General features: G+C 35.3%; 1 protein-coding gene across 5 annotated transcripts in view; it reads left to right on the forward strand.

Annotated features, from left to right (window-relative positions):
- The window catches only part of EPB41L4A (erythrocyte membrane protein band 4.1 like 4A), a gene marked incomplete at its 3' end in the record, with an annotated part of 88,465 nt that overhangs the window by 60,600 nt on the left and 15,405 nt on the right, over window positions 1-12,460 (forward strand). For all 5 annotated transcript variants that reach the window (XM_083351481.1, XM_083351479.1, XM_083351483.1 and 2 more), the window contains 4 exons: window positions 2,881-3,002; window positions 7,842-7,932; window positions 9,323-9,406; window positions 11,996-12,106. In XM_083351481.1, the coding sequence (XP_083207607.1) occupies window positions 2,881-3,002; window positions 7,842-7,932; window positions 9,323-9,406; window positions 11,996-12,106 (408 nt within the window). The remainder of the gene's footprint in view (window positions 1-2,880; window positions 3,003-7,841; window positions 7,933-9,322; window positions 9,407-11,995; window positions 12,107-12,460) is intronic.

Here is a 12,460-nt window from a genome sequence, read left to right on the forward strand (position 1 = left end):
CACCCTTGGCCAGACAGTTTATTATTGCTGGGAGTTGTGATTCTTTATCATAAGAAGCTTCTTAGACTATATACATAAATATGATAATCAAAAGTAAATGATAATTTCCCATTATGGCCTCTTGGTTAATGAACTAGTCTTTGTACTGCTAAGCTCAGTGTCTTACACAGTCATCTGACAATAATGCACAAGTGGGCCTTCTTTTCAATAGCATTTGTTTGGAACTTTGCTCAGAATATAGCAGGTGCTTCCTCTAGTTTGTTTTAAGTGTCTGCAGATACTTATGACCCAGACAGCCTTGTCTGTCTGAATTCTTTCCCCTTTTCCCACTTTATAGATTTTTTTTTCCAGTTAAATGCTTTGTATACCATTTTGAGATGCAGTAGACACCATGCAAATGAATTACATTATAAATTAAAAAATAAGAAAATAATTATTGATGGCTGTTTCTTTTCCCTTCTTGCTTTTAAAAATTTATCTTGAAAATATTGAAGGGTTGACACATTCTAAAACTACCTCACTGGTCTGGATCAGTTTTGGTTTTACTTATTTTAAAAGAAATACAGAGAGCATATTGTCTCTCCCTTATTATTTATGGATTAGATAATATATCACTATTGAAAATTAATATGTGTATATATTGCAATAAAGTAGGCATTTGGGATTACTAAATAGTTTAGTTAACTGTACATACTTTTAAATTGGATAAATATACTTTCTGGAAGTAAATGATAAAGCAGATTAGTATAATTTATGATGGAATCTCTGTTTTATTCCAGTTTATTTTTTCCTATTAGTGAATTAGGACTTTCTTTGTGAAATTTTTATAATTATTAATACACATTTTAGTAAAATAAATAGTCGAAGAAATTATTCTAGGAAATAAAGTCAGGATACTCAAAAGAATGTTTCTGTATTTAGGCCCTTAACACAAGAGGCACTTTATGTAGATTCTTTGATAACTGTAGAAAGTAACAAATAGAGAAAAAAGTAGAAGCATTTAACAGAATTATGAATAATATTGTACAGCCAGCTCTATAAACAGAAATATTGGGACTTCAAATAAGGTCCCCTAGGGAAGCGAGCTAGTTTTGTTGCTAGTTATGTGGAGTAATTCATAGGTACCTTTAAGCAGAAGTTAAACATGAGCAGAGTGTGAGATGGAGAATTGGAGTGTGAGATGGAGAATCCAAGTGACAGAACTCTTCAGCAAGGTAGCAGGTTTTGTTGTTATTACCTTATTTGGTTACAAACAAGTGCCATCTCATTGATTCACGTGGCAGGAAAATAAATGACTCCATTACTTGTTCTGGCATAGCTTTCTGTTCTTCCAGAACTATGCCAGAGGACTTTGGGTCCCAGGGAGCCCCATTCTCTCCCAGCATATTCCCTTTGCCTTCTGTTTGGCACCAGAGGTCTATCCATAGACACGGAGAAAGCTTCTAAAATCAAACCACCATTTCTGAAGGCAGACCTCCGAATTCTTGAATCTTGGAAAGCATATCTCTAAGACACTCTCATAGATATCCTAGTCTTTCCATTTCATAATAATCAATTTAGACGGATGCACTAGGTTACCTAGTGCATCCATCTAAATTGATTATTATGAAATGGAAATTGGGAATGGCATAGCAGTTTGTCTTTCAGAATGAAGAGGAGCCACACCTACTGATATTCCACTTGTATATCTTTTTGCCCAGCTGAATGGCAGTTTCTAGGTAACCTTGACTGATCTTGGTAGGCTGGACTAGGAAGTCAAGGAAATATCTTGGAAGAAGGCAACAAATCATTTTTCTATTGGTGCCAAGGAACCTACATAGTAATTGCTTCAGTCTGCTTTGCAACATGTTGATGTGGATACATAGTTGTGTCTAAAGGCATAGTTACCACTAGAAAAGAAAGCAAGGTAAGGGTAAAGTACTGTGAGAAATGAGGTTTGAATGCCATGAGAGTAAATTGGACTGATTATGGAAATCACTAGGGTGGGTAAACAGTTTCTACTCTTGGAAACAGTCATAGTTTAAAATTCATCATACTAGTGTCTTGCTTGCGATAAAGGTTTGTGGTCCTAAGGTCACATGTCAGATTTGGATGAACTTGAAGACAGGCTTTTACCAAGTGACCAACTGTAGCATGCACAAACAAAGTGAAGATCAGGCATTGGATTAAATAAGTGAAGCAGGGGACTTCATATTGTATTAAACAGTAATTGTTGGGTTGAGATTAGTTTGTTAGGTCTTAGAAGTTGATTAGGATGAAAGAGCTTTTTGTAGATATACACATCAGCTTTTGGAAGACGATTGCAGTGAAGATGGTAACTTTAGTCTAAAGGCACTTTATAGGCACCTTGTTCCATGAATCCTACTCTGTTCGATTAAGTTTTGAAAGCTCTACTGCATACTAGGTGAAATGTTGCATTCTTCAAAATGTATAGACAATACAAACACAATGGCAAAATAATCTGGTATATCTGGGGGTAAAGGATGGCAGCAAAGACTCAATGAAATTGTCTGGTTTTTGTCCGTAACGGCTCACTCTATTCCTCTTAGAAAAATCCTTTTGAATATCTGCTGTTATGGACGTAGTTGAGAAAAAGAAAAGACTAAAGAAGCATAAAACATGAAATCTGTGTGCTTTTTCAGTACCATGTACGTCGTAAAAGAATGTGAAAGAGATAGAAGTGCTTTATACCAAATTGGGAAACTGTAACAGAAAGCCTTAAAATGGCAGGCCAACTGGGCATATTTTTTAATTTTATTTGCTTAGCTCTTCCTGATACTTAAATCTTTTATTTCAATTAAAATCCCCCCAAAAAACTAGGCATAAATTGCAATGCTTTACTTGGTAGTTTTCAGTTAACCTATTTGTTGCATTTTCTAGTGGGAAGACAGCTTTGCAGATGTATAAAGACATTTCTGTCCAGCTCCCTCGACCCAACCAAACAGTTGAAAGAAGTCGCAGTAAGACATATCCAAAAAGAACATCAAAAGTACAACAATTTGGTAAGAAATGTTAGAGCTCCTGTTTGAGTTAGAAACTCAGCAAAGGGAAGGATACAGAGGAAAAGCTAAAAAATTTACAGCACATGAAATTTGTAGATGTTTCTGAATGCATGCCTCTGGATTTAGCAGTAGCATAGAAGCTACTAATCTCTCCTTCTCTAGTGCTGTTATTGCTATAGTCAGATCAAAGCTGCTCCAAGCAATCCGTGGCCCATTGAATCAAAATAGCTCTTACATTTTATATTGTGGCCTAATCTTCATAGCTATCAGATGGGAAACCAAAATGATCATCAGACTGAAATTGACATATTGGCTTCATTGGTCATAAATAGTGCTTACTGGACCAGTCAGACCTATTGACTATCTGCATTTTTGTAGATTAAAACAATATCAGTCTCACATTTGTCTAAATCACAGGCCTTCTCTTACAAAGTGTAAATTTCCAAATTGCTGCAAATTTGTAAAATACGAAAAGATTTTAAAATGTCACCAGTGGCATAAATCTAAACCATCTTCATAGTGTGGAGAATTAAACACATCTTCCATATTGCAAAGATGTATATCAAATTAATGGAGTAAATATATTTTATTAGTGTTGGATGCTGTAAAAGTAGTACAATAAGGCTACTTTCAATTTATCGTGTAGGATATATATGCCATTCAGTTCTTTCCAAAGGTTCAGTTGTTAATAGAGCTTTGACAAGCAATTCTCAGTCTTGTAATACAATCCTTATTTATACTGGCTGCTTTATATTTAATTGTTTAAAATAAATCATATCCATTTGGAGACTTTCCAATTTTTTGGTATGCAATTTATAAATTGTAGCCATTTACAAATTAAGCCACAAGTATTTATATAAATAAATGGAAAAATATTCTTTGCAACCGTTATGGTATGTGGAACTGAGAAAAGAATATTGTATTTTTGAATGACTCCTGGAAGGCTCTTTTTTCTAATACTTTGCATTTATCAAGCTATAAAGAAAGCAAACTCTCCTCTTTATGCTATGTCTCATTTACCATTTTTTTTAGTTTCATACTTAGTAAAACAATATTTGTCATCTACTAATAAAAATGACGCGGTGGCTCAGTGGGTTAGGACGCTGAGCTTGTCGATCAGAAGGTCAGCAGTTTGGTGGGTCGAATCCCGAGTGCCGCGTAGCAGAGTGAGCGCCTGTTACTCGTCCCAGCTTCTGCCAACCTAGCAGTTCGAAAGCACGTAAAAATTCAAGTAGAAAAATAGGGACCACTACGGTGGGAAGGTAACAGTGTTCCGTGCGCCTTTGGCGTCTAGTTATGCCGGCCACATGACCACGGAGACGTCCTCGGACAAGCGCTGGCTCTTCGGCTTTGAAACGGAGATGAGCACCAGCCCCTAGAGTTGGAAACGACTAGCACACATGTGCGGGGGAACCTTTACCTTTTAATAAAAATGAATCCATTTAATTGTTTTTGCCATTTAGTGTATTTTGTGAATAGTTTGCTAAAATTATAAAATTAAAGCTGACTTGGTTGTAGAGCTTCTCCCGTTGACTGACTGTAACTCATCTCACCTCCGATGAATGGTTCAGCTAGCTGAGCTTTTGGAAAGTTGGAATTCAGCTATGTCTAGAGGGAAAAAATTTGTTTAGCCCAGCACTAGAGAAATCTTTTAGTTTTCTTGTAAGAAATTTAAGAAATTAGTGATATTATTTAAAGACCCCTTTAAAGCTAAAATATAATATACACAGTTTTTAAAATATACACATTTATTTCCCTTTTCTGAGGAATAAAGTCAAATATATTGTTTGAACAGAATTTTTAATATGCCTGACTCTTATTATGTACCTAATAAAATTATTATTAGTATTTACTATTTTTATTCAGTATGAGCTTGTAAATCCCATTTTACAGGAAGATTAACTATTTCTAAAACCGAGGTTGATAAAAAGAAAGTTAAGAGAGCAAAAAGAAAAGTGTGGGATCTACGTTTGTAGGATTTCTGGAGGAAGAAAAGGCAGATTTAAGATAGTTCTGTGAAAAGCAGAACTGACAACTGCAGGAAAGTATGAAGAGCAGGCCATTAGATCAGCTCTTCAAACCTCTCCAGATAAGGAGAGCACTTGAAATCACTTACAACATTTAAGTTTGCATACTTCCTTTTCTTGTCATTTTCAGAAAGTGTTTGTTAACTGTATCTTTTATCAATAAGTTTGATAACAACGAGCGACCCTTTTACTTGTTAGCAAAATCCTCAGTTTAATAATGATTTGTTCAGAGACTGTTTGAAATTATGTTGCTGCTGCAAAATGGATTTATGACCCATGCCCAAATAATATGGCATTGCAGCATACCCATAGTTGCGTTATAAAAATGTGGCCACTTGGCAGCTTGCCTGCTCTTACAAACACAGAAACAGTGCAACTCGCCCACTCACCTATCTCTTCCCCCGATCTCTTCCCTTTTGGCCACCCTGCACAGTGGCATTTTTGGGCAGGAGTTGAGGATGAAGTAGAGGCTCAGGGCTTTCAGCAGTCTCGGCCAGCTGCCCCCAGGCCTCTATTCAGCCCCAGCACTGCCTCTGCCACTGAGTAGGGCCACCAGAACAGCAGCCGTTATTTTGATGCAGCTTCTTTTTTATTTGTATGATAATATGTGGATTTTTATAGCTGGTAATACTGTGTTTTTAAATTTAAATATAATATTCAACTATATTAATTAGCCCAGAGGTGGCTGGGCTACATGCAGAAAAATTTTGCAAAATTTAATTCTGTCAGCATCAAAAAGGGAGAGAAAAAAAGAAACTTTTAAGTCATCTAGCCAACCAGTTGGCTGTTCCAAAGTCACTGTTTTGAGCATATTGTAAGTATCTGGGTTGTGGGAATAAGTACCTTTTTATTAAGCAACATTAACGTTTTTAAACAAGTTTTAAGAAAACAAAATGGGACTTGCACAAAATGTGGCATATGCTGCTTGTATCAGGGGTACAGAACCATAGCTAATCAGTATGTATAAGCAATACATTTTCCTCCATCACACATTTCTTTTCCAATCAATAATCCAATCAATAAGTTTTCAGATTGGACTAAGCCAATTTGTTTCATTTTAGCTGAACATATTGTACAAATGCAGCCAATTAAACACTGTGGCTTAGGTGATATAGTAACATAGCCACTTTCTGGCTTTTGACCATGACTGATTTCTACTTTTAGGACTTTTTTTTAATTTGATAGTTTTGGAGATTTAAATACTTAGACAAATTTTACTGTGTGTATTAATACTTTGATTATTTATTTAAATTTGTTTGCTCCCCAAATCCAGTGGCCTGTCTTTCTATTGCCACTCCATCTATTGCCATTATTATCCATCTGATAATAGTTTTAGTAACTATCTTTGGGGGGGGGTTAGTAATTAATCACTTTGGACAACTTATCTACTACATGTCTTATCCTGAAATATATACTGCTCAAAAAAATAAAGGGAACACAAAATAAGACATCCTACTATTAAATACAGTACATTGTGTTGTTTAAGTGTTCCCTTTATTTTTTTGAGCAGTATATATTTTCTACCTTTCTGGAAATTTATGTGCAACTTTTTCATACTCATGCCTCTTTGAAATGACTTTGGGTATTTAATAAATGACTTTTTGAAACTGTACCAAGTGAAGTGTTTTTTTCTTAATGATCCAGAAAGGTAGACAACCTGACACCCTCCAAATATCCAGCTATACTGTAGTGGAATCTTGTGTGATATATTCATTCTTATAGTAGAAAGCTGTTTTAATGCTGTTAGCAACTCTATTTAATATAGTTTGCCCCTGTTCATTATACAATAAAGATGTGTCTTGTGAATTACAATATTTCAGTCAATACTCTATAGCAGTGACAGCAAATCTTTTAGAGACCGAGTGCCCAAACTGCAACCCAGAACCCACTTACGTATTGTCGGGTGCCGGGTGGGCGTGGCCCATTGGGGTGGGTGTGGCCCACGGTGGGCGTGACTGTGGCAGTAATGGCAGACTAGGTGGGACTAAAAAGTTCAATCAATCAATTCCAACTTTGTGAGAACTTTTTTTCCCCGCGAGTTGAAATTGATTGATTGAATCTTTTTTTTTTTTTGCACACGGCAGCGGAGGCCTAAAGTGAAAAGGTTTTATAAAACCCAGCGGAAAACCTAGGACTGGGGCAATGGCACGCATGCCCACAGAGAGGGCTCTGCTTGCCACCTGTGGCACGCGTGCCATAGGTTCGCCACCACGGCTCTATAGGGCTGAAACAAGGTTCCTAACACCATGTGCAACGTTATATGCATAAAAGAACCTTTTACGTAGTGTCGAGATACTTTTTAAAAATCTAATTCAAATTTTTACATATTCAGTTATTATTGTTATTTTTGTGTTCTCCCTATTGTTACAATGCTGAAGCGTTTAGTTTATAAATACTATTTTTCTATTGGAAAGATTGCTTCTTATGGGAGAAATGGAAAAAATTATGTTGCATAAGTACTGAGTGTTTTTTTTAATTGAAGCATTATGTAGCAGAAAAAGGCTATCTTTGCTGGTATTTTTGAAATATCAGTAGTTTAGGTTTTAATTGAAAAACCATTGTGCGGGCTAAATTGAGATGATTGCATAACAAATATATATATATATATATATATATATATATATATATATATATATGTGTATATATATATATATATATATATATATATATATATATATATATATATATAACAGTTGTGATCTTAAAGAGATTGAGAATATAATTAAATGAAAATACATAGTAAAAGATATATCCCAAAGTGCAAGAGAATACTAACAGTTTGAAATATTAGACATTTTCTTTTTCATTTCAGGGTCACATTGTACAAGTCAGGTTATTACATACAAAGAAACTGGAGAAAATGAAGAAAGAACCAAAATTATTGCTCCATCACCAATTAAAAGGTACTGCTAAAAGAATTGGGGGAAAAATGGTATCATCAGCATCTGTTAATCTAAAGCTAAAAAAAATGACCCTTTGATTTCTTTTTAAGAAAATTAACTTGATGTTAGGTTTAACATAAGCCTTTTTTGGATTTAGAAAATCTTAAGTGGGGGGTGAGGGTTAATAGACATACTGGAGGCTTATGAATAAAACTGAAATAATTATTTTAATTGCAATCAGAATAAGAATTATAGCAGAATTAATGCAAGAAGAAATAGGATAAAGTTTCATTTTTTTGTTCCTATGCCCATTTATTTATAAAACAGTTGGCACCCTTTCTATATACTTTATAATGAAGACACAAATCAGATTTCTAAATGCAACCATAGAATTTCACACAGTTTTTTTAATCTGATTAAATATTTGTTTGGCTAAAGATCATTTGGGGCCTTCAATATGATATATCATATTGTGGAATAATATAAGAGCAAGAATCAAAGAATTTACGTTTGCTTTCAAGAAACAGGCAGAATTATATGAAAAGTAGAAAAACCTTCATTAGGTATAGGAAAAAGTAGATAGAAAACAGAATAGAAAATAGAAATAGTGAAGTTAATAATGGGGGAAAAAGAGTCCACGTGGTTCTGTCTTCCTTGAAAAAAGGAGGTATGCCTTCTTCATGAAGCAGTGAGTAGACCCAACAGTTTTGGATAATGTCTTCCCTTTTCAGTGAAAATTGTTGAGAAAGTGGTCTGTTTGCATCTTCAGAGACCCTGAAGGAAGTGGATTATCTGGACCCCTTCCAATTAGGGCTCAGGCTGGATAGTATGGAGACAGTATTGATTGCATTTATAATGACATCTGGAGAAGCAGATTAATGGTGATGCAACTGTCTAGTTTCTCTCAGCAATCTTCAAGACCATTGATCTTGTCAGTTCTTTTCTGTTTCTGCCTGTCTATATATGGGTGCACATCTCAGCTCCAGATGCCTAGTTTTCATTCTAACAATGACAATAGTCTAGTTTGGATTAAACTTACGTAGCCTATTGCGTGCAAGAGAGTGACTGCTCACCCAATATATCCTACTACATTATCAAAATCCTAAAAAAAAGTGACAAAGTTTGCAAAGATGACTTAAACAAATTAAAAGCGTGCATATAAAATAGATTGCATCACTAGACTGCTTCACTCTGATGTACGGTATAAAAAATGTATAGTGTTTTGTATCACTTGAACAGCCATTTCAGCTTGAACAATATCTACACTTGAACAGTCCTCAAGATAATTGTGACAAAAGTGGTTCATTATGAAAATTCCCTAGAAATAAATATCTAAGCTTGTGACGTGAGATTTATGCTTACTTATTTCCACAGGTTGATAGTTCTAAATTCATTTTTTTATGCTTACCAGTTTTAAAAAGTTAAGAAATGAAAGCAGCCCAGAAACCCAAAGAAGTAAAACCAGTGCACCATGGGAAGAAAACTGTCCTCAAAGGTAAGCTTGTGTTTTGAACAAAGTATACACATGGTGTTAGAAGTAATTTGCAGGTATCTCTGTGCGATAATCCTAACTCAAAGTCTGCTTAGATTAAACGATTGCTTAGATTAAGGTCAGTCTGAATCTTTACTAAATCCAAACTGAAGGCATTGCTTGACATTAGTTGACAGGTCCTGATTTGCTTCAGCCCATTGTTTCTGAGCTTACAAACAAATTCACTTTTTCTTTGTTTCTGCATTGTCTAACTTCTCAGATTTAAACTGCTCTTGAATTTTCCCAAACAATAATCGCTGACATTCTTCCTGGCAGTGAATCTTTAGCAGAGCAACTCCTCCTTTATCTAGAGTTCTTTCCATACCAGAGTGCTTATATCTTTTGCAAAGAGAAAGGGGGGGGACCCAACATCCTTATGAAATCTCAGTAAACATTGTTTTAAATAGGATTTCCTGATGATTGCTCCCACAGGGTGTAAAATAATACACTCTGAAGAGAATAAAAGATGACTAAAATAAATTATTTATGGTAATCCCACCCAAGTTGGCTTTTTTTTTTCATTTTTTACTGCTGGATCTGCATTAGTTTTAAGAAAAAAGTTTACTTAGCTTGTGCAAAGAAGTGCCTGTGACAGAGCTTTTGGAATGCCATCCACACATTGGCAGAGCAAAGCAAAAACAATCCACATTTTATAACAAATCATGATTATTGCAAACTCAGTTTCTTAAACCATTCACAGTCTTTGTTTAAAAAGTCCTGGCTTAGTGTTATATTATTTATTTATTTTATTTAATTCCATTTATATCCCGCCCTTCTCCGAAGACTCGGGGCGGCTTACAAGCTTAGCAGTAGCCTTCATTCTATGTATATGCCTGCTTATTAGGGCTTTCACACACACACACCCAAGCGGCATTATTACAAAGTCAGCTTAATTGCCCCCAACAATCTGGGTCCTCATTCCAAAAGCAAGTTAGTTAAATGTTGTTGACACAATAGTAAAGAGAGATTATGTTAAGTAAAAGGAAGTTCTCTGAATGATAGAGGTGCCTTACTGTTTAATAAGAGCCATAGGTTGAGGGAAGGGCTGTCTTATTTCTAGTGTCTTAAAGTTAGTGCCTTTTTATCACTTGCTGAGACCTGATACCGAGATTTGAAATGGGTTTACTACATAGCTAGACCCCATCCTCAAGACAAATAGCTGTTCTTTTTTATCGGTTGTTGTTATTTCCAAAGGTTAAGAGTATGAAAACATACTGACTTTTCTGGAGCGAAGGGATAAAGGAAGAAAGAGGTGGGAAGCCAAGCCATTTATAATTGCCTTCATTTATATGTGAGATTTCTGTATGAAATGTTAGTTGCAAAGAGTTTCCACACTCCCATTCTTTCCATCACCTCTGTATGGATCTGCAAAGAAAGCTCGGGCAACTATTTTACAAGCTTCCGGCTCACCTTGAAAAAATCAATTTTATAGATATTACATGTTGATAAATACCAATATTTCTGTCTCAAGAATTATAAATGCTTACGGTTTTGGAGGAGAGAAAACAGTGCATATTCTTACAATCTTCAGCATGACATTGGAAAAAAAAATTCAAGGGGTCTTTCTCAAATATTATTTTATTAGTCTATTTGCTAATTGCAGTTTTTCTTATCCTGTTACTGTTAATAATTATGGAAAATTGTTCTAATGAAAGCTAACTGTAAAAAGAATATGCAAATTTTTAAGTCTGTTATCTCTTCAATACAATGCTATTCTTAATGAAAATATATCTGCTATCATATTGTGTAAATTTCTAAATATTTTTAATGTTTTGTCTTCAGAGCTTCTTTCATATATATGTTTGGGGAAGAGTTCAGTGCAGTGTATTCACTTTCCCAAAGTAGTAGAATCACCATCCTCTTTTTGACTGTACACTTTTTTAAAAGTGTATTTGTTAGGATAGAAAATACCAATACTTTCTGTTCATAAAGTAATTGTAAAATAAGACTACAGGTAATCCCCGACCTATAATCAGAACCGAGCCCAGAATTTTGTTCATAAGTCATTGTGGTTGGAAATTGAGTCACCATGTGACCAGATTCAATTTTACAAACATTTTTATGATAGTAGCTAAGCACATCAGTGGTGATAAGTTCAAATCCATCTTATGCAATGGATGTTTGTTCCTGGAAAATGGCAAAAAGGTAGCAAAACATGATCACATGACTCTGAGATCACATGACTCTGAGATCACATGACTCTGATCACATAACTCAGTGGTCCTCAAACTTGGCCACTTTAAGACTTGTGGACTTCAACTCCCAGAATTCCCCAGCCAGCAGAATTCTGGGAGTTGACGTCCACAAGTCTTAAAGTGGCCAAGTTTGGGGACCTCTTCTGTAACTGGTCGTAAATGTGAGCTGATTGCCAAACACTCAAAGTGTGATTGCAGGGGTGCTGCGACAATCATAACTTTGATAATGGATTGTAACTACTTTTTTAAAAAATCCATCATAACTTTAAATAGTAACCAGTCATGAGTCAAGGACTACTGAAAATGTGGTGATAGCCCCTGTAAAATGGTATGGTTTTTTTTTATTCTTTGACCCTAGTGGGCTTTATAATTCTCCCAGTGACCGAACTAGATCACCAAAGTTTCCCCATTCACGACGGCATCCTTCGGGCGGAAGTGAAAATGAGCCTGCACAGCCTTTCAGAAGAAGGTGGGACCTGACCTTAAATTTTCTATGACTGTTTCTTTCTTTTCTTTCTACTTCTTTCCTAATGCAAATTTAGGGTTTCTTTAGGTCTATTTTGATTCTTTTTTTCCCCCTTTGGCAGTCATCAGCTATGTTTGCTAACAAGGTGAATGATAATGGAAGTTTTTCAAGTCACCTAATTTGTGCATCTGTAAACACTTTTGGTTTCCAGGGTAATGCAACATTAATAATACTGAAAGTGAATTACTAATGACAATAATTGTTATTGTTTCATAGGGAAAACCTCCTCATTATTTCCTTTTCCAAATGTATAGGTTTGGCGTAATTATGCACTCTACATGGGGCTGCCCTTGAAGA

This window comes from Vipera ursinii (genome assembly GCF_947247035.1).
Source record: "Vipera ursinii genome assembly, chromosome: 2".
NCBI classification, from domain to species: domain Eukaryota; kingdom Metazoa; phylum Chordata; class Lepidosauria; order Squamata; family Viperidae; genus Vipera; species Vipera ursinii.